The sequence below is a fragment of the Seriola lalandi genome, unplaced genomic scaffold (genome assembly GCF_002814215.2).
Source record: "Seriola lalandi dorsalis isolate HSWRI2012SDOR001 ecotype SW California unplaced genomic scaffold, Sedor1 jcf7180002054959, whole genome shotgun sequence".
In the NCBI taxonomy this organism is placed as follows: domain Eukaryota; kingdom Metazoa; phylum Chordata; class Actinopteri; order Carangiformes; family Carangidae; genus Seriola; species Seriola lalandi.
Window position 1 is genome coordinate 748,234 of NW_019525510.1, and position 20,677 is coordinate 768,910.

General features: G+C 38.8%; 1 protein-coding gene across 1 annotated transcript in view; it reads right to left on the reverse strand.

Annotated features, from left to right (window-relative positions):
• The window catches only part of LOC111645918 (CUB and sushi domain-containing protein 1-like), a 282,987-nt gene that overhangs the window by 141,821 nt on the left and 120,489 nt on the right, over positions 1-20,677 (reverse strand). Inside the window, exons 9-12 of the mRNA XM_087170782.1 lie at positions 16,717-16,820; positions 16,219-16,331; positions 6,241-6,423; positions 5,854-6,039 (exon numbers count right to left, since the gene is read on the reverse strand). Coding sequence (XP_087026908.1) covers positions 5,854-6,039; positions 6,241-6,423; positions 16,219-16,331; positions 16,717-16,820 — 586 coding nt within the window. The remainder of the gene's footprint in view (positions 1-5,853; positions 6,040-6,240; positions 6,424-16,218; positions 16,332-16,716; positions 16,821-20,677) is intronic.

Consider the following 20,677-nt stretch of genomic DNA (forward strand, 5'->3'; position numbering starts at 1 on the left):
GCTGGGGCCTTTGTCCCAGACTGTACAGGCCCACGCAGAGCAGCTGAAAAAGATCGAGGAGAGGACCACCGAGGCAGAGAATAGGATCGCTGCGGTCGAACACACCTCCGACACGGTGGAGGCGCGGGTCCGGGGGCTTGAAAACCAAATACAGAGAATGGCCGAGCTCATCGACGACCTCGAGAACAGAGGTAGGAGAAAAATGTACGGGTTATTGGTCTACCAGAAGACGTGGAGGGGACTAACCCAACAAACGAACTGGATACCCAACCTGCTTGAGCTGGAGACGAAAGCCGGCCGCGTCAAAATTGAAAAGGCTCACCGCACGCTAGCTCCAAAGCCGGGACCGAACCAGCGACCACGACCCGTCCTAATCAGGTTCCACAACTTCGTTGACAAACAAATACATGATGCTATACCCGGCTACGCTGAAAGTAATCCACGATGCGGAGGCCAGGAGCTTCGACTCCCCCGCTAAGGCCGTGGCCTTTGTTGACACTCTGAGATGAACTACACGTGAGTCACTAGCTGATCTGTTTATGTTTGTGGGCAGGTTATAGGTCTGGACTACTTGTTCAACTTGTTTTGAACTTTGTTTGTGAGCAGATCATACATCTGTATGATGGCTCACGGGACCAAAACTGAATAATTTCAAATGACAACCTTTGCCCTACTATCTTATGTTTATGGTGATTATGGGTGGCTGATAACATGGTGTAAGCCAATGTCATAGAGGGTACTTTTATTTGTTTTTGTTTTTTTTCTGGAGGAGTGGGGATAAAGATTTTTTCTTTTTTTTTTTTTAATTTATTTATTTTTTACTTACTTATTTAACTAATTTGTTTATTTTGTTATTTGTTTTTTTAATTTGTTTATTTGCTTTTCTTTTTGTTGTTTTGTTTTTGTCTCTTTCCCTCTCTCTTTTAGTTTATTCATTTATTTTTGGTCTGCTCATCCTTGTTCAAGATTGGATATTAATATCATTCTGGTGGTGTTGCTTGAGCTTGGAGCTGTAAGAGAAGTTAACCAAGTTAGTGTTTGGTGATGGAAGAGGTTATGGTAATCCCCTGGTTATCACTTGGGGAAGGTTCCACCCACAGTGCTGTTGGCACTTCTGTTACTTGTTGTTTGTGTTGTCTTTTTCTGTGGGTCCAGCTGGGTTACAATCAGGTACAGAGTCTGCATGAGGGGTGTGATACATCTGGAAGCTTAAATCTTTTCTAAAAAATGTTATGTCCTGTGATACGTTAAGGCTGTGCACTTGGAATATTAAGGGAAGCCACTCACCCATCAAAAGGAAAAAAATATTGTTATCTTTAAAAAAGGAAAGGATTGACATCGCTATGCTGCAGGAAACACACCTGAATGATGAGGAGCATTTGAAGCTGCAGCAGTGTGGCTTTGATCAAGTCTTTTTCTCATCTTTTACCACCAAAAGCAGAGGGGTGGCGATACTCATTAGAAAAAATTTACCAGTTAAAGTGTCAAAGTGTATAAAAGATAAATATGGACGCTTTGTACTTATTTCAGCTTCCTTACATGGGGAGAACTTTGCTCTCTTAAATGTCTACTGTCCTCCATGTCATCCTCTTGATTTTTTGGTGGAGGCATTTGCCAAATTATCTGATCTTGCGGTGGAAAGTACTGTTGTAGGAGGTGACTTTAATTGTCTTATGAATCCTTTGATGGACAGGTTTCCTTCAGGTGCTCTATCCCTATCAAAACAATCAAAACAAATAATTGGTCTCTGTGAGGACTTTGGATATGCAGATGTTTGGAGGACTCTTCACCCTGCGGACAAGGAATTCACCTTTTTTTCTAATCCACACAACTGTTACACAAGAATTGACTACTTTTTTGCCCCAAAACAGTTTATAGAATCTGTTGCCTCCTGTTCAATTGGAAACATTATAATATCGGATCACGCAGCAGTGTATATGAATGTTGCATTTAAGAGACTCTCTAAGAAACCCGCAAATTGGAGAATTGACACCTCAATTCTAAAAGATCATAATTTCATATCATATTTCACTACAGAATTTAGGTATTTCCTCACCATTAACTCCCCCTCTGTTAATCCATCTCTGCTCTGGGAGACCTCCAAGGCCTATGCCAGAGGGTTGATCATATCCTATACTGCTACTAAAAGATGTAAAAATATGGAACAGCAAGCTTTACTAGAGGGAAGGTTAAGTAGATCGGAGAAGGAATATGTCAAGAAACCTAAAGCAGCTAAATTGAAGGAAATTATTGCTATTCGCTCTACATTAGATTCCTTACTAACAAAAAAGGCGGGGGAAAAATTAGGGTATGCAAAACAAAGATTATTTGAACATGGGGACAAACCAGGAAGATATCTAGCCAATTTGACAAAAAAGCAAAGGGCCTCTCAAATTATTGAGTCAATTTTAGATGGGACGGGGACTCGCTCCTCTGATTCTAAACTAATTAATGAAACTTTTAGAAATTTCTATACAAAATTGTATCAGTCGGAACAGGTTTCCGATGCTAAAACACTAATGGAAGCTTTCTTTTCCGAACCGGATCTCCCAACTATATCACAAGATCAAAAATCTGAATTAAATGCCCCTATCTCTGCGGCTGAACTGCGTGAGGCCATTCAACTCCTTCAAACAGGCAAAGCACCAGGCAGTGATGGTCTTGGTAGTGAGTTCTATAAAGAATTTCAAAGTCTTTTATCAGAGCTATGATGATGATGTTTAACCACTCCTTTGAATGTGGCACCCTTCCACCATCATTACGGGAAGCAAATATCTCACTGATTCTTAAAAAAGGGAAATGCCCTGAAGATTGCGCCTCGTACAGGCCGATCTCACTTTTGAATGTGGATTTAAAAATTCTTTCTAAAGTTTTAGCTAGACGCTTAGAACGTCTTTTACCAATCATAGTGAAGGAGGATCAAACTGGATTCATTAAGGGCCGTAATTCTTATAACAACATTAGGAGATTGCTAAATGTCATTCAGCTATCTGAACAGCGTGAAATAGACGGTCTTGTGATCTCCCTAGATGCGGAAAAGGCCTTCGACCGCGTCGAATGGTCTTATTTATTTTTTACACTTGATCAGTTCGGCTTAGGTGATGACTTTGTTAGGTGGGTGAAGGTTCTCTATACGCAATCAATGGCTGCAGTTTTAACTAACGGACTTAGGTCCACAAATTTTGTGGTCCAGAGGGGTAGCAGACAGGGCTGCCCCTTGTCGCCACTTTTGTTCGCACTGGCAATCGAGCCTTTAGCGGAAGCTATTAGGCTGCTGGATTCATATACTTGGGTATATGAATCACACCTAAATTCAATTAGTTGTTTCAAGCTAACTTTAGCCCACTATTTGATGAGATTAAACAAGATATGGAGAGATGGCATAATCTTCCAATATCATGGCTGGGCCGAATCTCACTTGTGAAAATGAATATTCTTCCACGTTTGCTTTATCCCATACAAATGCTTCCCATTTTATTCAATCATAAAATAGTGAAAAAACTGTATGGTTGGTTTAGTTCCATTATCTGGAGTAAACGTCGACCACGGATCAGGATGTCAGTGTTGCAGTTACCAAGCACTATGGGTGGTCTGGATCTCCCAGATATTAAGAGATATCAATTAAGTGCCCATCTAAGATATATAGCTGATTGGATTAAAGATGAGGCCTCCTCAATTTGGCTTGACCTTGAGAGGTCCTTATCCGGATGTCCTCTGAAAAATCTACTATTTATTGACAAACTGAAGTGTATTAAAAGGCTTTGCAGCAACCCAGTTACAATTAATACTGTTAGAGCATGGAGGATCACACGACATATGGAAGGCAGATCAGGGTTTACGTCAGTTTTTACTCCGATCGCTGATAACCCTGACTTTCTCCCGGGAACCTTGGATGGGGCTTTTAGAGGCTGGGCAGCTGGGGGTATCTCTTCCCTGGGTGATCTCTTTGATGGTCCTACCCTCATGTCTTTCAGTCAAGTTATGGAAAAATATGGCATATCAAGAAATGATCTTTTTCGTTACTTTCAGGTGAGAGATTTTACTGTAAAGGACACATCTCTGCTTGCTGATACGAATGTCACACAGATAGAGAAACAAGTACTTCTCTCTCAGGGCCATGCTTCCATTAAAAACTTTTATACCGGTCTGAGAGACAGCTCAAATCTCAGCGCTCGGACGCTGGGGGTGGTCTGGGAGAGGGAACTGGGTGTTGTGATTACTGAGGAGATGTGGGAGGACATCTGGGATAATGCGAGGAGAATAACTGTTTGTAACCGGACAAGAGCGATGCAATTTAAGATACTGCATAGAGCACATGTTGGTCCAAACCGTCTCTCCAAATACAGGAAGGATGTCTCTCCATTCTGTCTTAAAAGTAAGACAGAAATCGGTGATCTTACTCACTGTTTCTGGTCCTGTGTGAAAATACAAAATTATTGGAGTGATGTCTTATTTGAAATGCAAAAGGTTCTGAAGAAGGACCTCGATCTCGACCCGGTTTCTCTCCTTCTGGGCCTTCCCAGTGATCGTGTGACTGATATGTACCAGAAGAAACTGTATAATGTTATGTCATTTTGTGCCAGGAAAAATATTCTACAGCACTGGTCCTCAGATAAACCCCCCTCAGTGGTGGGATGGCACAGGACAATAATGGAGTACATACCTCTGGACTTCCTTACCTGTCTTTTGCACTCCAAAACTAATGCCTTTGAGAGAATATGGAGACCATTTCTTGACTATATTAATGTAAACATCTCTGCTATACTGATAAGGGCATTTGTATAAAATGCCCTTGTGTTTTTGTTTCTCGGTTGTTGGTTTTTTTTTTTTTTTCTCTTTTTTGGTTTCTCTTCTTTCTCGGCTCCCACTGTATCTCATTCTGTATAATGTACCTGTCACATCTATCTGGAACTGATCCTTCTGTTTGGGTTTTTGATTTTTTCTGTTGTTGTCCCCAGCTTCTTGTTGTTTTATTAGTTTGTCTAGTCTTGTCTTTTGTATGTCTGCTTATTGAAAATTAATAAACACATTTAAAAAAAAAAAAAAAAACCTTCTATACACTAATTAGTAACCATCACATTAGTGAACATTGATCCTTGACAAGCTACAGTATTTATAGACCAACATCTGTTCATGGTTGACCACTTTTGTCATAGTAAAACATACTAACACTTTTTAAAACTTAAACATTCTCATGATTTTTTAAGGAATACTTCTTACATGAGACATAATTTCAATGAGACATGTCATTTACAGTTTTTGGTCTTCATCACAAAGATGAACAAACTGACTTTACAACAACTTTAATTATAGTTTATTCAGTGCAACAGCACTAATTGCCATGCAATTTCCAAACACTGCTTCAAAATAACATCCCTGCAGAGGGACAGTTTTACAGCTAGTCAATTAAACACGTCATCTTTAATGACCAGCCAGTCAAACCAGGCCTTTGCTTGATTCATTTTAAATCAATAACCTTTATTACAATAGGGAACAGCGATCTAATTGCCCTGTGTTCTGTGTGAAGTAGAAAATTGTAGACGTGTTGAAACAATACAAAACATGACAACTATCCATCCACCTAGTTTCCCAGCCAGCCATTCATGAACCAAATCCAATCTGAAATTCTCCGTACCTATGGATCTAGACTAAGATCTTGACAAGCTGAGAAAGGATGACTGGCCCCACAAAATTATTTTACCATTTCTGTTGTATACACATTCATCCATAGTTCAGAAATGAATGATATGTAAATCCATATCCTAAGGTCTAAACTGCCTTCTTAAAAAGGGGTTATACAAAAGTGTTATACTAAGTTTACAAAATTGCAGTGAAATACTAAGATATAATTACCTTCATCTTTGACCACCAACCAGTCGAACTGTGGCTCCAGGTCAAAGTCAGAGAAGAGGAGATGAATGCGGCTTCCTGGTTCAGAGATAATCAACCACACACAGTTGAGGTTGTTCCCATACTCTTCTGGGTAATTCGGAGACAATACAGTTCCTGATGGAGCCGTGAAGTTGAAGAAACATGAGACTACAAAGAGGAAGAAACAAAGGAGGAAAGACAGGAAGGTAAGAGGTTAAGCTGATAGGTAATTGGTTAAGAATGCAAGCAGGAAGGCAGACTGATGGATACAGCGCTAAGTAAGAGAGAAAAAAAAGAAGAATAACACAAAATTGAGATTAAAAAAAAAAAAAGATCTACAGTTAACACAACCAAAACAATTGTACTTACAGACACAACTGGGTTTATTTCCAGACCACTGGTTATTGTGCTGACATGTGATGGTCCTTTCACCCACAAGTTCAAAGGCCGACTGGCAAAAGAAGGTCAACACGTCGGCATGTTGAAAGCGATCACCGCTACGACGTCCAAATGCCGGCACCCCGGGATCACCACAGCCTCCCCGTTCTATCTCTGTAACACACACAACACAGGGGGCCATGTTTTTATGCAGATAATTGTTGTCAGCATGTGATATGGTGATATTCAGCTAAGGATCTGTCTAGCTTGAGAGGTGGGGTTAAAATGCAATAAATGCTTACATTGATTTTTAGATTGTCTGTGTGACGAATCTGAATATTCCGTATGGTGTTTATAGTGATGTAGCCATGTAGTGTTTTTCCACTGACTCAACTTTCTTTTGGTTCCTCCACTGCAGCGAGTACCCCCTCAATACAGCGTTATTACTATAGTGACAACGCATGAAACTATCGTGACATCATCTTCAACGTGACACACACTTGAATAATGGAGGATATCGACGTGATACTAAACAGAGAAACATCTGCAGCTCCTAGTATAGTACATTAACTAACAGAAATGTAACAGGCTACTATGAGCAGTGTACAGTCACTTGGCCGTTTAAAATGGGTCGTCTTGTACCAAATGTGCACAATGATGATGCAGTTGTGACGATTCTCTCAGACCAATCAGTAGTCCGCAGGGTTTTCAGATCACCTTTTGGTATTGCTCCACCTCATTTGGAACCTTGGTGGAGGTGATCCCAAAAAAGAAAAAGTACCAGGTACCAGTTACTATCCACAACTTTTGACCAAACCCAAAGAAGGCAACGAGTAGAATTAGGTTGAGCTGGTACTATGCAGTGGAAAATGGCTACTATATTTCCAAAGGTTAGTATTTTAGCATATTTGTCACTACAGTACTCTACAATATGTGACCCCTCAAATAAAAAGGAGGGAGACAATAATGGTTAGAGTTAAGATTAAAGTGGCTGAATTTTTGATTTGGTATGTCTTTGAATTAGGGCTTGGACGATTATCCGACGTAATCGACGTTGACGATTATAAAAATTATTCGACGTGGAATTTTAGTGTCGACGCGTCGTGTAAAACCACACAGGGTAAATGTTCATAGAACAAAACTGGAACTTTCTAATGGGACCGTTTATATCCATCGTCTTTGGTTTACCCGGATACAAGCGCAGCGCAAGGGCTGGGACAACGCGGTGACGTAATTGAAGTCATTGACTACATGAATGATTTGCGTCTGTGTAATCTATTTGAACAACATGGCGGTGTCTACTAGCAGTACGACGAAGCGTGTGGAGCAACACGCGGCAAAAAAGGCTCGCACACGGTCTCCAAAGTTTGGGAAATGTTAAAAATGTTTTTTTGTGTGTGTGTGTGTGTGTGTGTGTGTGTGTGTTGGACAGGGCAAATTGTTATATTAACCTCCTAAGACCCGAACTCTTGCATGGCGTGCATTTTTAATTTCTCTTTGCTATTTAGGCTGATTGGGACCTGAGAAAAATGATGTCCACATGAGGACATTAGTTTTAAATTTCGATTACCGAGTGGCAGTATAATATCCTCATATGTGGTCACCAGGCCCTTGTTGAGAAAAAGTTAGTATTGTGGTCTTGAGAACCCAAAATGTGAGGTCCACATATGTGGACGCCAGGTCCTAGGAGGTTAAATGACTAACTGGAAAATAATTGCAATAAAATTACTGTTAGGTTAATAAAAAAAATAATCGTTAGATTAGTCGAACAATCAAAAAAATAATCGCTAGATTAATCGTTTAAAGAATAATCGTTTGGGACAGCCCTACTTTGAATAAAACTGCAACCTGCAAACACACCCTTCTCATGCGGTCTGAACACAAAAGGCTTCAGTCTCACAGAGGAACCATACTTAAAATTTATGTAATAAACTACTTTCTTTGACAGAGAACTGGCAGCAGTTCTCATTAGGCTGTCAACACATGAACAAATGGCAAAAAGAAGATTAGCAACAATGTTAATAAGGATGTGCAGAGCAGTATAAACTGTGAACATGGCTTGTGTTATTTTACATTGCTGTATTAAGAAATGAAATACAACCTTTGAGAAATTATTTTAATGTTCCCCTTTGCACAGTTAATTGTCATCAAGGTAATTGTAGTGCAATTCAGCTTTAATTGTGAAAGGCAAAACAATAAGCGGAGGCACACAGTTAGATGCAAACACACACACTAATCCATCCTTATTCTTGTTAAATAACCAGCAGGAGGTTAAAATCGAAGAAAGCAACACTGATGGTTGTGACATTGTATAAAATATGACTGTTTCCCGCATACAGAGTTTCACATACCTATGTTGTGTCGGTCCTTTGTTTCCTTTATTTTTTTCTCCGTTTGTCTCTGTCTGTCATCCTTTCAAATTGTTGCTGTCCTTCCCTCCCATTGTGTTCTATTTTCTTCTTATCGCTGCTGTCTCTCAATCTGATTCAATATAGTGTGCTTTATTGGCACATTAGCAGTACTGCCAAACTGGCCTGTAATCATATTCCATTCATTTTGTCACTCATTTTTTTCCTTCACCTGGGAGTGTGTTTTTATCCACAGCTCTTACCTCTCTCCCTTCCTAAATTTTGACATTCCACCAGACATCTGTCATCTTGTAACACATGCTCCACCATGCTCCTGGATTCGCTTTGGGCAAATACATCTCAAGGTGAGCTGCGTGTGTGTGTGTGTATGTGTGTATGTGTGTGTGTGCGTGTGTGTTCTACGCATTTACTATCTGTTGGGATGTAAGTACACCCACAAGAATAGAATACTCAAAGACTTGGCAGGCGTGTGTGTGTGTGTGTGTGTGTGTGTGTGTGTGTGTGTGTGTGTGGCCCACAGCTAGATGTCACGCAGTTGACAAGTGTCAAGATGGATATCAGCGATCTTGAGCCCCTGGTAAGTCTGTCATTATGGTAACTCATAATGACAGAACTCTCACTCATTCCTTTGTCTTTTTTTAAGTTTCTTCTTTCTCTTTCTTCATTTCCTTCATTTTCTTTCTGTTTATAGAGTTTTATTGATGCAGAATGTAGATTTTACAGCTCAGTATAACTTCTCCTTTCCTTTCCAACAGTCACATATCATACAAAGGAATCTACATAACTGACAATAGAAAATAAAACAAGGTTGAATTACTGCCTCACAGTAGTATGCATCTCCCAACCAGTAAAGTTGCAGTTTACAATCTGACTCATATGTAATAAAGACTTTGAAGGAATTTGATAAAAATGTGCAGCAAATATCCCTAGTCTGGCATCAGTCAAAAGCTATTAGAGATGTTCATAGTAAGGACATGTAGATGGTAGTAATGGACCCGAAAATGTATTTGACTGTTACTTATACAGGAAAAGTAACAACAAAAGGACAATGATCATCACTAAAGTGTGAACCCTGTCTCTAAAATCAATAGAATCATAAATCACAAGCCACATTCCAATTCTGACCAGGCACTAAGCACTTAGTTTTGCATTTGGTTCCTCCTTTATCATTTTTGTCCACATTTTTTGTTCTTTCTTTTGCCACATGCTCCAAGTAACTTTTTCTTTGTCTACACATGATGTCTTTTATTTTTACAAGCCAAGTCAAAACCAACTGAATCAAACATCAGCAGTGCTTCAGAATACAAACATTTTAATCATCATCACCCCAGTCTGTTTTAAAGATTTTTGAAATTTTTTGAGTCTCCTGGCCAACGCCAATCTTCTCTGAAGTAATCTACCTAAAGTTAAGTTCCACAATTAGAGCTTTATTTCACATCAACCCACAAGAGACACAGGCAGGCTACACGATCTGTACCTGACTACACACAGATAAATCAATAGCGGTGCAAAAGCCTGCTGGCAGACTGACGATCAGCTGAGAGAACAAGTGGAACCAGTTACCATAAGCTACATTGCCTCCAGGGAAACCACCCCAGACTTTGTCGTGAAGAAGTTCCCAGCTCCCAACACCAACTACTTCGGGTTCAGACAAGGGAAAATCTCCAGCTACAGCGCAACGCACAGTAGGCGAGATCTTGATAATCTGCTCATGACTGGGTTGATGTTGAGATTAAATATTATTATTTTAACAATTCTTTTTCTTTTTCAAATTTCATTCATGGCCATCTTAGTATCATTTAGTTGTATAGCCATATAGTAAATAGACAAAACATATTCTCTCCCACCATTGCCCAATGCAGTACACAGTTCATTTTATCCACTATTGATTAATCCTGTTCTTTTGCTTCACTGTTCATCTTGGTGATTATCAAACACTGCATTTACCCTGTAGTATTAGTCAGTTAATACATCTATTTACTTAAACTCAACCAATGTCCTGTTGTGTTACTATGAAATAGAGACCAGATGATACATTGACTCAAGAAATCACAGCTTCTGATATTAAACTGATTGGATTTATTATATTAGTGAATACATTTACCAATCAAAGTTATTCAATTGAAGTGGAGAGAGGCGCCCTAATTTACAAAGATTTTAATTTTTAAGTGTGGCCATGTAGCATTACAGATATTATGTGTATTTTGGAGAAATGAGAGTCATCACTATTTTGATGTATCATTCCAGTGAATAATTTTCAGTGAGAAACATGCTTTCTTTACTTAGAGACTATTTATACAGAGGAGCACAGAAAACTAATAAAGAGCTTTATCCCATGGGGAAAGGACAATCACCCAAAGCTCAATATCCGCAATACCAACAAGGTTGTAGGGGATCACCCAAGGAACAGGAGGCCACCTGTCCTGGTTGTCAGGGAGAGGAAGTGAATAGGTTGGAGTCATACAAGTCAAATCAATAAAAAACTGGATTGAATTCACAATACTAGGCTGATGGACTTAGGAATAGAAAACCACAGTGCAGAAAGAATCCAACTGAACTAACACAAGGCTACATAAGTATTTGGCAGTGTATTGTAGCGGACATACCTGGCCTGGCATCAGTCACAAGCTGTTAAAGAACTTCATTGTAAGGACATGCAGAGATATGGACCCAAAATTGACACTTTGTTACTCTTCCCACCATCAAACTATCAAATTGATAAGAAACAGAGACAAAGGACCCTTCTCTCACTGCTTAACGATGACCTCAGCATTTCACAGAGATACACAACCTGATCACAGTCAAAGAAATGCTGTGTAATCCACATTTATAGACTATTAGCTTGAGAAATGAAATGAAAAAACAATTAAACAATTCAAAAGTTCCATGGAAAATTACTCTCTTATCCAAGTTGAAACACAGGAGAAGACGGGTAACGCACCTGAAACGTGCACTAGCCCCCAGGGGATAAAAAAGTCATGATCAATTCACACAAGCCCGCCTCTGTAGCTCATAGCTTTTAGCTCTAAGCTCCACCACAAAAACTCATGGCTCTTAGCCATGTTGCATTTTACCGTTTTGTCCACGTCCTTTATTCTTTCTTTGCCACATGCTCCAAGTAACATTGTTTTTGTCTACATGCGCAATAAGCCAAGTCAAGACCAACTGAACAGAAGTGCATCAGAGTTATTTTGTAGCTTTATAAACATTATCAGGCTTTCCCTTTTGAAGACTTTTGACAGTTTAGAATCGTCTGGTCAACGCCAGTCTTCTCTAAAGTTATCCAGCCAAAGTTAAGTGTATCAGAGTTTATTTCACATCAACCCACAAGAGACAGTTTCTCTAAAACCTGGGAATCAGTTGTCAAACTAACCAAACTATCCTTTTCACAACATTAATACATGATTATTGTCTGCATTTTGAGGTTGATTTTTGCAATAACAAAGTCAAGTTAAAATATGTTTCAACGTACGACTTTTCATGAAGAAACATAATAACACTGATACTGCAGATACCACAAAAGAATCTAAAGGCATTCAATGCTAATTTTCAGTCCTTTGATGAGCAAAAAAAAACATTTTTAAATTATTTACATCATTATACTTTTCACAGCCAGTTGCCATCAGTCTGAAAACTTGGCAGCAGCATTTCACTGAAAGCTTCAATTACCATAATGGGCTGTGTGTTTATGATGTTAAGTCTCTCTCTCTCTTTCTACCATTCAGTCCAATTCAAAAGGACTTTACTTGCATGTGAAACAGACGTGTATATTGTCGAGGTGTGAAGATGGATGGACGGACGGACGGACGGACGGACGGACGGACGGACGGACTGACTGACTGACTGACTGATTGATTGATTGAGCAAAATTTTATCTTTTTTATATTTAAATGTACAGTGAGTATATCTATGTATAGAGATAAGTACTGTACAAATGGTCAGTGCAAGAAAACAAGTGATTTGACAGTTTGGTCACAACAGCTCATAAATCTTGCTGCTGTGTTTGCACATTGCTTTGTTACGCCCAGATGAAATGGATGTTTTCTGTTAATAACCGCGAGTCTTTTCGGTGGTTGTAACCTGTGGGCAGTGTTTGTCTCTGATGTCTCGGTTAAGTTGGCAAGTGGTTAAAAAGTGCAGCTCAGTTTCCACCTTGTACTGTGTACGGTAGCTGTACAGTCTATCTAGTCTGGGGAGCCAATTCTGATTGTGTGGCGGTCTCTCTCCATGGCAAGGCTGTGCTCACTGAATCTGTGCATGGTCGAGGATTTCCTTTGTTTTGGATCGGTCACCATGGTCAGGTAATCTGCCACTGGTTTATTCTTCCCAACAAATGTGTCAAATACTTTTTGTTTTCTTAGAAATGTTTGTCAGCAAAGTCCCAGAACCAGCTGGTCTAGGGGGCTTCTCACTAGGGTCTCTCAGTAGCTGAGAGCTTTGTGAAGGAGAGCGTCAGGTCACTTTCTTTTAGGAGATTTTAAAATTAAGTGCTTTTTTTTGAATTTTTATTATTAGTGGGTATCATCTTAATTCTCCTTTGCATGCAATATTTTAAGATTTCCATTGGATGTGGATTTTTTTCGCATGCAGGGGACCCCAGTGGACCCCAAAACCTTGCAACCATAGAAGTGAAATAAGTTCTATAATGGGGTTCAGTATTTTAAGCTGGATCTGAATTGGGATGTCCAACTTTATGTTCATTTTGATGATGTAAAACACCCTTCTTGTCTTGTCTCTCAGGGTGTTCACAGTCTTGTTGAAGTTACCTGTGGTGCTGATGTTTAGGCTGTGTTGAGAAAAGTTTTTTGTATGTTGAAGAGCAATGGTATCTACATAGAACTTTGAGATTTTGGGTTAAGGTTAGGGTTAGTTAGTGTCGGGTGTTTTTTGGGAATACCAGAAATTTTGGTTAGATTCACTGTCAAGGCCCAGGTCTGAGAGAATTGGTGCAGAAGATCAAGGTGCTGTCGTAGCCCTTCTTTGTTTGTTAGGAGGTTCAGACGCAAGCTACATCCTTTTCTGCTGCCCAGCTTTAGGGGAAAGAAGTCTGTGTTTTTTGTGCACTTGTTGTTCAGTAAGTGATGCAGACCATAATGCCAAATTGAATCATAGGCTTTTTTGATGTCAACAAAGCAGGAGAATCATTTGCTTTTGTTTACTTGGTTGTCAATTAGGGTGATGGGGGTGAAGATATGGTCTGTTGTACTATAATTTGGTAAAAAAAAAAAAAAAAAAAACAATTTGGGATTTGCTCAGGACATTATTTTCAGTGTGGAGTTGACAGAGTTTGTGGTTTATGATCATTCAGAGGATTTTCCAGAGGTTGCTTTTGAAAAAGATCCTATGGTTGTTGCTTGGGGTTGAATTTGTCTCTCGTCCAACTTTTGTGGAGCAGTGTATCAGTCTTTGGTTCCAAATATTGAGGAAGAGCCTGGATTGAAGGACGATGTTAAAAAGTTTTAGTATAGCCAGTTTGAATTTGAGGTCTGTGAACTTTATCAATTTTTTGGGATGTCGTCAACACTACAGGCGTTCTTGGTTTACAAGGATTTCATTTATTCCTGTTGTTTATTATGTAATTACGGAGTCTAGCTGGTTCTGACAGTCTTTTATGGTTGACTCTGAACTTCGTACTTTATCTTGTATGTGTTTTTGCTGTTAATTTTCCTCTGTTGGACCAAAGAGATTGGAGAAGTGGTTTACCCATGCATCTCCATTTTGAATGGGTAGGTCCTCATGTTTTTGTTTGATTAGAGTGTTCCAATTTTCCCAGAAGTGGTTTGTTTTTATGGATTCTTTTTCTCTCTCACAATCTCTCTCCCTCTCTCTCTCAAACATACAAACACACACATACAAAATTACAAACACACAGAGCTGCTGTGATTAACTGTGAAGTGTAACATTACGGCATTCAAAAACAAGACAGCTACACATCTACATGCACGTATTGGGTTTTCCTGCAGGGCTGAAAACCTAAGAGCTCTCAGGGGGTAACACTGATCAAAGTGTGTAACATGGTGATATTATACATTGTGACAGCATCACATATATACACGCAAGGAAGCACACACAAAACACACCACTGGCGGTTGTTTGTTTATCCTGGGGAAAAACTGAAACTAAAGATCATGTAGAGGTCATTAAGGACCTCTTGTTTATTTGTTTGTTTCTTCCTGTCTTTTTTAGTTTCATTTTGTCATATGTGTAATTGCCTTTAAATGTATAAATGGTGGACCACCTAGCCAAGGTGTAAAGAGGAAAAAGGCCCATATTGCTGTTGGGACAAATGTTAAAACACATAAAATAAGTTTAGCCATTAAATCAAGGTCAGTTCCACTTCAGGCTTATGCTGAGCCCTGTAAAATGATATTAAATGTCTCACATCACATTTAAAGAAGTGCAGGCATGCACACTGAGTTTCTGCAGGTACTGGGCGCTTTTCTGATTCCCTACAAGAGTAACTAACCCTGAACAACACTGTCAGCAACATCACTGAATCAAACATAGCTAAGCGGAGTCAAGAGCACAACCTTTATCTCTCTCACTCTCTTTCTTCCTCTCTCGCTCTCCCCCAGTCTCTCTGAGACAGTATTTCTTCTCACTCTATTTGTCATTCTGTCATACTCTGTCAGTTTCTTGTTGTCCCTCTTCCTCTGTCTATACATTTATCAAATTACCTCTCTCTCTACCTGTCTCACTCTTTGTTTCAAGTGAATTCCATTTAGTTTAGTACCAGCTGAATTCGATTTAAAGCGCTGCATTGACATGGTAAGATGCAGTATGTAATCAAATATATAACACATACCTCAGCCAAGGCCACACATTTGCTTACACCAGATCCAGATTATCATCTGTGTCTGCACCAAATTGTACAAACTCATAGATCTCAAAACCATCTATGTCTATCAAGATCCAAACATTATTTCCTGTGAAATTGACAAAATGTCAAAAAATGCCATATTTCATAATGGTTTGGAAAGTGATTAAAAATATTCCTGGATCCAACCCTTTAACCAGATCTGCACCAAAATTTGACGGGTTTCCACTGGGCGATGCCCCATCCCTCCACCCAGTTTGATGCAAATGGGTTCAGTGCTATTTGTATAATCCTGCTGACAAACAAACATACAGGTGAAAGCATAACCTCTTTGGGGGACATAAATATAATAAATGTATTGTTCTAATGAATAAGTATTTAGAGGAACATCTACATCTGTCCCTCTCACCTTGTGACACTATGACTGTCACCACCTTTATCTCTTTATTAGTGTCAGCTTTGGCATAATATGAAAAACACGCAAGCAAAATGATCAACTGATTAACTCACAACTACTTTATCACCTTCTTGTAATGCACAGTCGCACACACACTCACATGCAGCACAAACAACAACAGTTGTGTTACTACTGAATCAGCACGTCAGCAAGGCCATGACTTTCACACTCCATTATGACTGTGTGTATGTGTGTGTGTGTGTGTGTGTGTGTGTGTGTGTGTGTGTGTGTGTGTGTGTGTGTGTGTATATCAGAGACAGAGAAAGAAAAACGTGACGTAGAAATTGCATTTAAAGTTGTTGTATTCATTGTGATGGAAGCCATACCTTCATAGACTGCTTTAAACCCTGCTGAGCCGATAGTATCATCTGACTGCAGGTGTAGCCACATCTGATTGGACAAGCTGACGATGAGGTCAGGAACACTGGAGCCAGTGAGTCTACACACACACACACACACACACACACACACACACACACACAAAAATAGGCAGACATTATCACAACCTGTCAAGAAGCATTACTGGTGTATCACTTTCTACTTTAATTCAAGTTCATTTTAATTATTTACATAGCCTAGAACACTGTATTAATACTAATAAAAGCCTAATCCTTCACACCTCTTGTAATGTGTACGAATTGAACTCCAACAGTTCCCTCAAAACATCAGAAATCAATAATTCAGTTCAGTATATCAAATATGTACCTGCACAAAAACATCCATGTGTTTGCAATTGTCCTTGTGATTACCACCATTAGCTTGTTCTATATTGCTATATGTCAACATTACTATATCATGGGCCAGAAAATATAATTAGTGCTTACACATAGAGTACTCTCCGAGTGTCTCCTATCTTGCCTCCGTCTCCCACAGTTAATGTGTCATATCCTCTTTCCAGGTCAAACTCTTCAAATGACAGCTTTATCACCTAGAACAAAAACGAAAGCAGAAAGCAACGGTACAGACATTTATAAACACAGATGTGTAAAGATGAGGGTACAGAAAATGCAAAAAGAGAGACAGAGAATCACTTAGAGACTTATTATGAGTTCCTGCAGGGATGAGCTCATGCTTTTCCATCCTTACAATTTCCAGTAATAGAAAGTAATGATTATATCACTGGGGAAATTTGAAAGCCTAGCATTGAAATGTGAGTTTTATTTCACAAACAACTGTCTCTCAAGCAGTGACAGCTCTATATGATGTTAATAACAATAAATTAATGACGTGCATTATAAAGTAGCACTGTGCAAACAAAAAACATCCTTTTCAAAAAGACTGACAGCATCTGTCAACCTCATGACCTCATGATTCTTGTAATTTAGTCTGACTTCATGGCATGGAGTCAGACTAAATTACAGCACAGAGGAAAACCACTTTAGAGCAGAAAGTACGGAGCAGGCTTCTATTATCTCTGCCAAAACAAGACTAAAGTTTTACATTTCTTTGCAATGTAGGGCTCACATTTGTGAGAGGAACAAAGATGAGGCACTGACATACTCTCTAGGCAGCATTGTTGCACTTCCAAAATTGGTTGTATATTGGTTGTAAGTGTATATTCTCATTCAGTCTTAGAACAAACAACACTTAATGCTGGAAACTGATGACACCGATAGCATCATCAAACCCAGGAATTCTGGGAATGATCCCAGATATGCCAGAATGTGACATGTATCATGCACCAACTGGGAAATCAATGGAAAGAGATAAAATACACAACTATCTATTACAGTGGACAGTCCATAGCTAGCCAACAGTGTCCAAAACCACAAAGGCATATATTCTGTGGGTGTGTTCTCTTTTTAGCAGGGGGCAAAAAAAGTGGGAGGGAGTATCCTATCATATAAAGGACTACTACTAATAATACCAGCGTTATGAGAGAGAGGGACTACTGATGTTCTTAGCCGTGACCATCATCTTATTTAATTAAATCTGCTATGCCAAAGGTATAACAATTGTAAAAGTGATAATGGCATATTGGTATTCCAAAATAATACATTTTTTAATGAAAGAAAAAAACTCTGATACATCCTTGCTTTTATTTAGCAGATTCCTTCTTTAAATTCATAGAAAAATCCTGAACTGCACACACTTTACCCTGCAAACACACCCCTCTGTTGTTTAACAGAGAAATTGAGTGTTAAATGCCTTACTTGAAGTCACGTTCATGGCTATAGCTGCATGCATACATCTCTGGATCATCGATCTACTTTGAGTTCTAAAATGCCGTAATACTGATGTTCTATTATTTGCTGCTTGCCCATTATTTATTAGCAGTAGATCATAACCCTGACAGAATGGAGGATGGCAGATTCCTGCTGTATTCAGGAAACCTCTAAGAAAAAAGAGCTGGTCTCAGTCAGTGAGTTTCTCGTGAATTAAAGGAGTAAGATGAACCATGAATATGTGATATTGTGGATGAGAATCAATCACATGGCAAATCACACTGTAGGGAAGAAAACCCTTACCGCAGGTGACAAGTGTAAAGACCCTTCCAACATGCTAGAATCAGTAACGCATAGCTAAGCCTTTGGCCGTGTTTTGTCAAAATAAAAATGGCTAGCAAATGTTCAAATAATGTAAAAGGATAGGGAACAATCTGAGGGATTAACTGCCATCACGACAGGAATAGCAAAGAAGCCATGTATAACTGTATAAATCTGTATTTATACACGTTTGAATGTATCCATACACACAAACACACACATTTTCTACAACAGCTGTAACTGTTATGCAAATAGGCTAATACTTAAAAGAAAAAAGCGTGTTTATTTTTGACTTCAGCAACTTACATTCAAGATGCAGCTCAATAAATATGAGACTGATACTTGTAGAAAGAATTTTACTGTCTTATTATACACTGAATGTTGCCGCCTCTGGCAATGTTTAGTCTCTGCAAAATGGCCAAAAAATAATGGGGAAAAGATGCAAAACAACATGGTGAGGTATTATCTCCTGGCTAACAACAAATCACAGGGACCATTAATAAACCATTGTCTTTTATTTGCTGATGTATTTTTGCATTATCTTTTTCACTCTGTTCACTAGAACACAAGGGTTTCTGTAGATTTTTAAAAGATGCATCATCATCACTGTTAAACTCTTCAGATGTTTCTTAACCATATTTTAAGAACAGAATATTTTATCCATTAACACTAGTACTGTTCACATCAACTACAAAGATATTAAGGGGGATACAGAAACCATTGTTTGGTTGTCAAACATCAAACTATTATTTTAATAACTATTTTTAACAGGCAAGACAAAAAAAAGTCTGCCAATCGCCTGCCACATATGCACAAACAGAAATGCACATTCACAGGCGTACAAAAGAGAGGAATATCGATTTTATTTTATTTGTTTCCTTTGTCTATGTAGACAAAAAAATAAATAAATAATATATATATATATATATATTTTTTTATATATATTTTTTTTTTTTTTTTTTGCAAATACCCAAATCCTTTCATTTAAATCTTATTTGCATACAGCTATAATTATCACTGGCTGAAAGTGACTGTTCAATAGTTGAAAAACACAAAAAGGACATGCAACTCACTATAGCTTTCTAGCTAATATCTCCTTATCAACAGTAAATCTGAAAAGACGCCTTTTTGTGAGGCATATGAAACATGACAAACGGAACAGTGAAAGATGTTGTTTGATGCGGTGTTGTTGTGGGCTGCATGTGTGTTTGTGTCTGAGAAGTTAAGGTTGTTGTTAAGAATGTACAGCTGCAGCAGCTTGTGGTCATAAAGAAAGGGAGTGAAGCAGAACAGAATCAGAAACAGACTATGGTTTTCTGCGCATCCAAGCGTGCCTGTGTGCATGTGTGTGTATGTCTATAATAACTGAAGCAGAATGATAGGCATGCCTGTTTCACTGAATTTGTGAGTGCAGTTTGGCTGCGTTTCTGTGCCTACATGTTTCTGTCTTTGTTTACATCTTTGTGTGTATGTGTGTGTCTAGACACTCAAGGCAGATTGCTTAGTAGCAGCAGACTCAAAGGAAGGAACTGAAGCGTTATCACAATAAGGTCATTAGCAAGAAGCTCAGTGCTGTTCAATAGATCCAAATGAGCCCATTTAGAAAGACATTAAGAGCAGCCTGCAACCCCAAACTACATCAGATTAGCTTCTTTATTTTCTAAAGCAAAGAAAGAAACAAAGAAAAGAAGGAAGGAATCAACGACAGAAAGAAAAAAAGGACAGGAAGCGTAATTTAGACTTTTTAGACAATTTAGACAAATTTTCAACTGAAACAAACAGTGTACAGTACACACATAATTTGCCTTCAGTTTAACCACAGTTTTGTGTATTCTCGTTTGATTCCATTCGATTATTGAGCTTTTGTTCCTGTTTTTCCTTTTATTCAGTATTTCAGAGGAGACTTGCTCATTTTCAAGATCAGTAAAAGAATAAATAATTTAGACATCTTGCAGCCATGACACCTGTCAACATGTTAATGGTCAGACCCATGAGTACCCAGTAGTCATTCCTACAATATTACATGATTACTCAGTAGTTGTTACTACATTATTATATGAACACTCAGCACTTATTACTACATTATTACATAAGTACTCAGCACTAATGGGATGGACTACACACATTGTCGAACTTGGCCTTGATTTTGATGTTAGCTGAGCACCTGTAAAGTTTCATGGTTGTATCTTGCACAGCTGCGACAGTACCATGGTGACAACATTCATCCACAGACACACAGACATATAAACACCTGCCAACGCACTCAAAACTGCCTCTGTGGTAGTTCCTGCTACAGTAG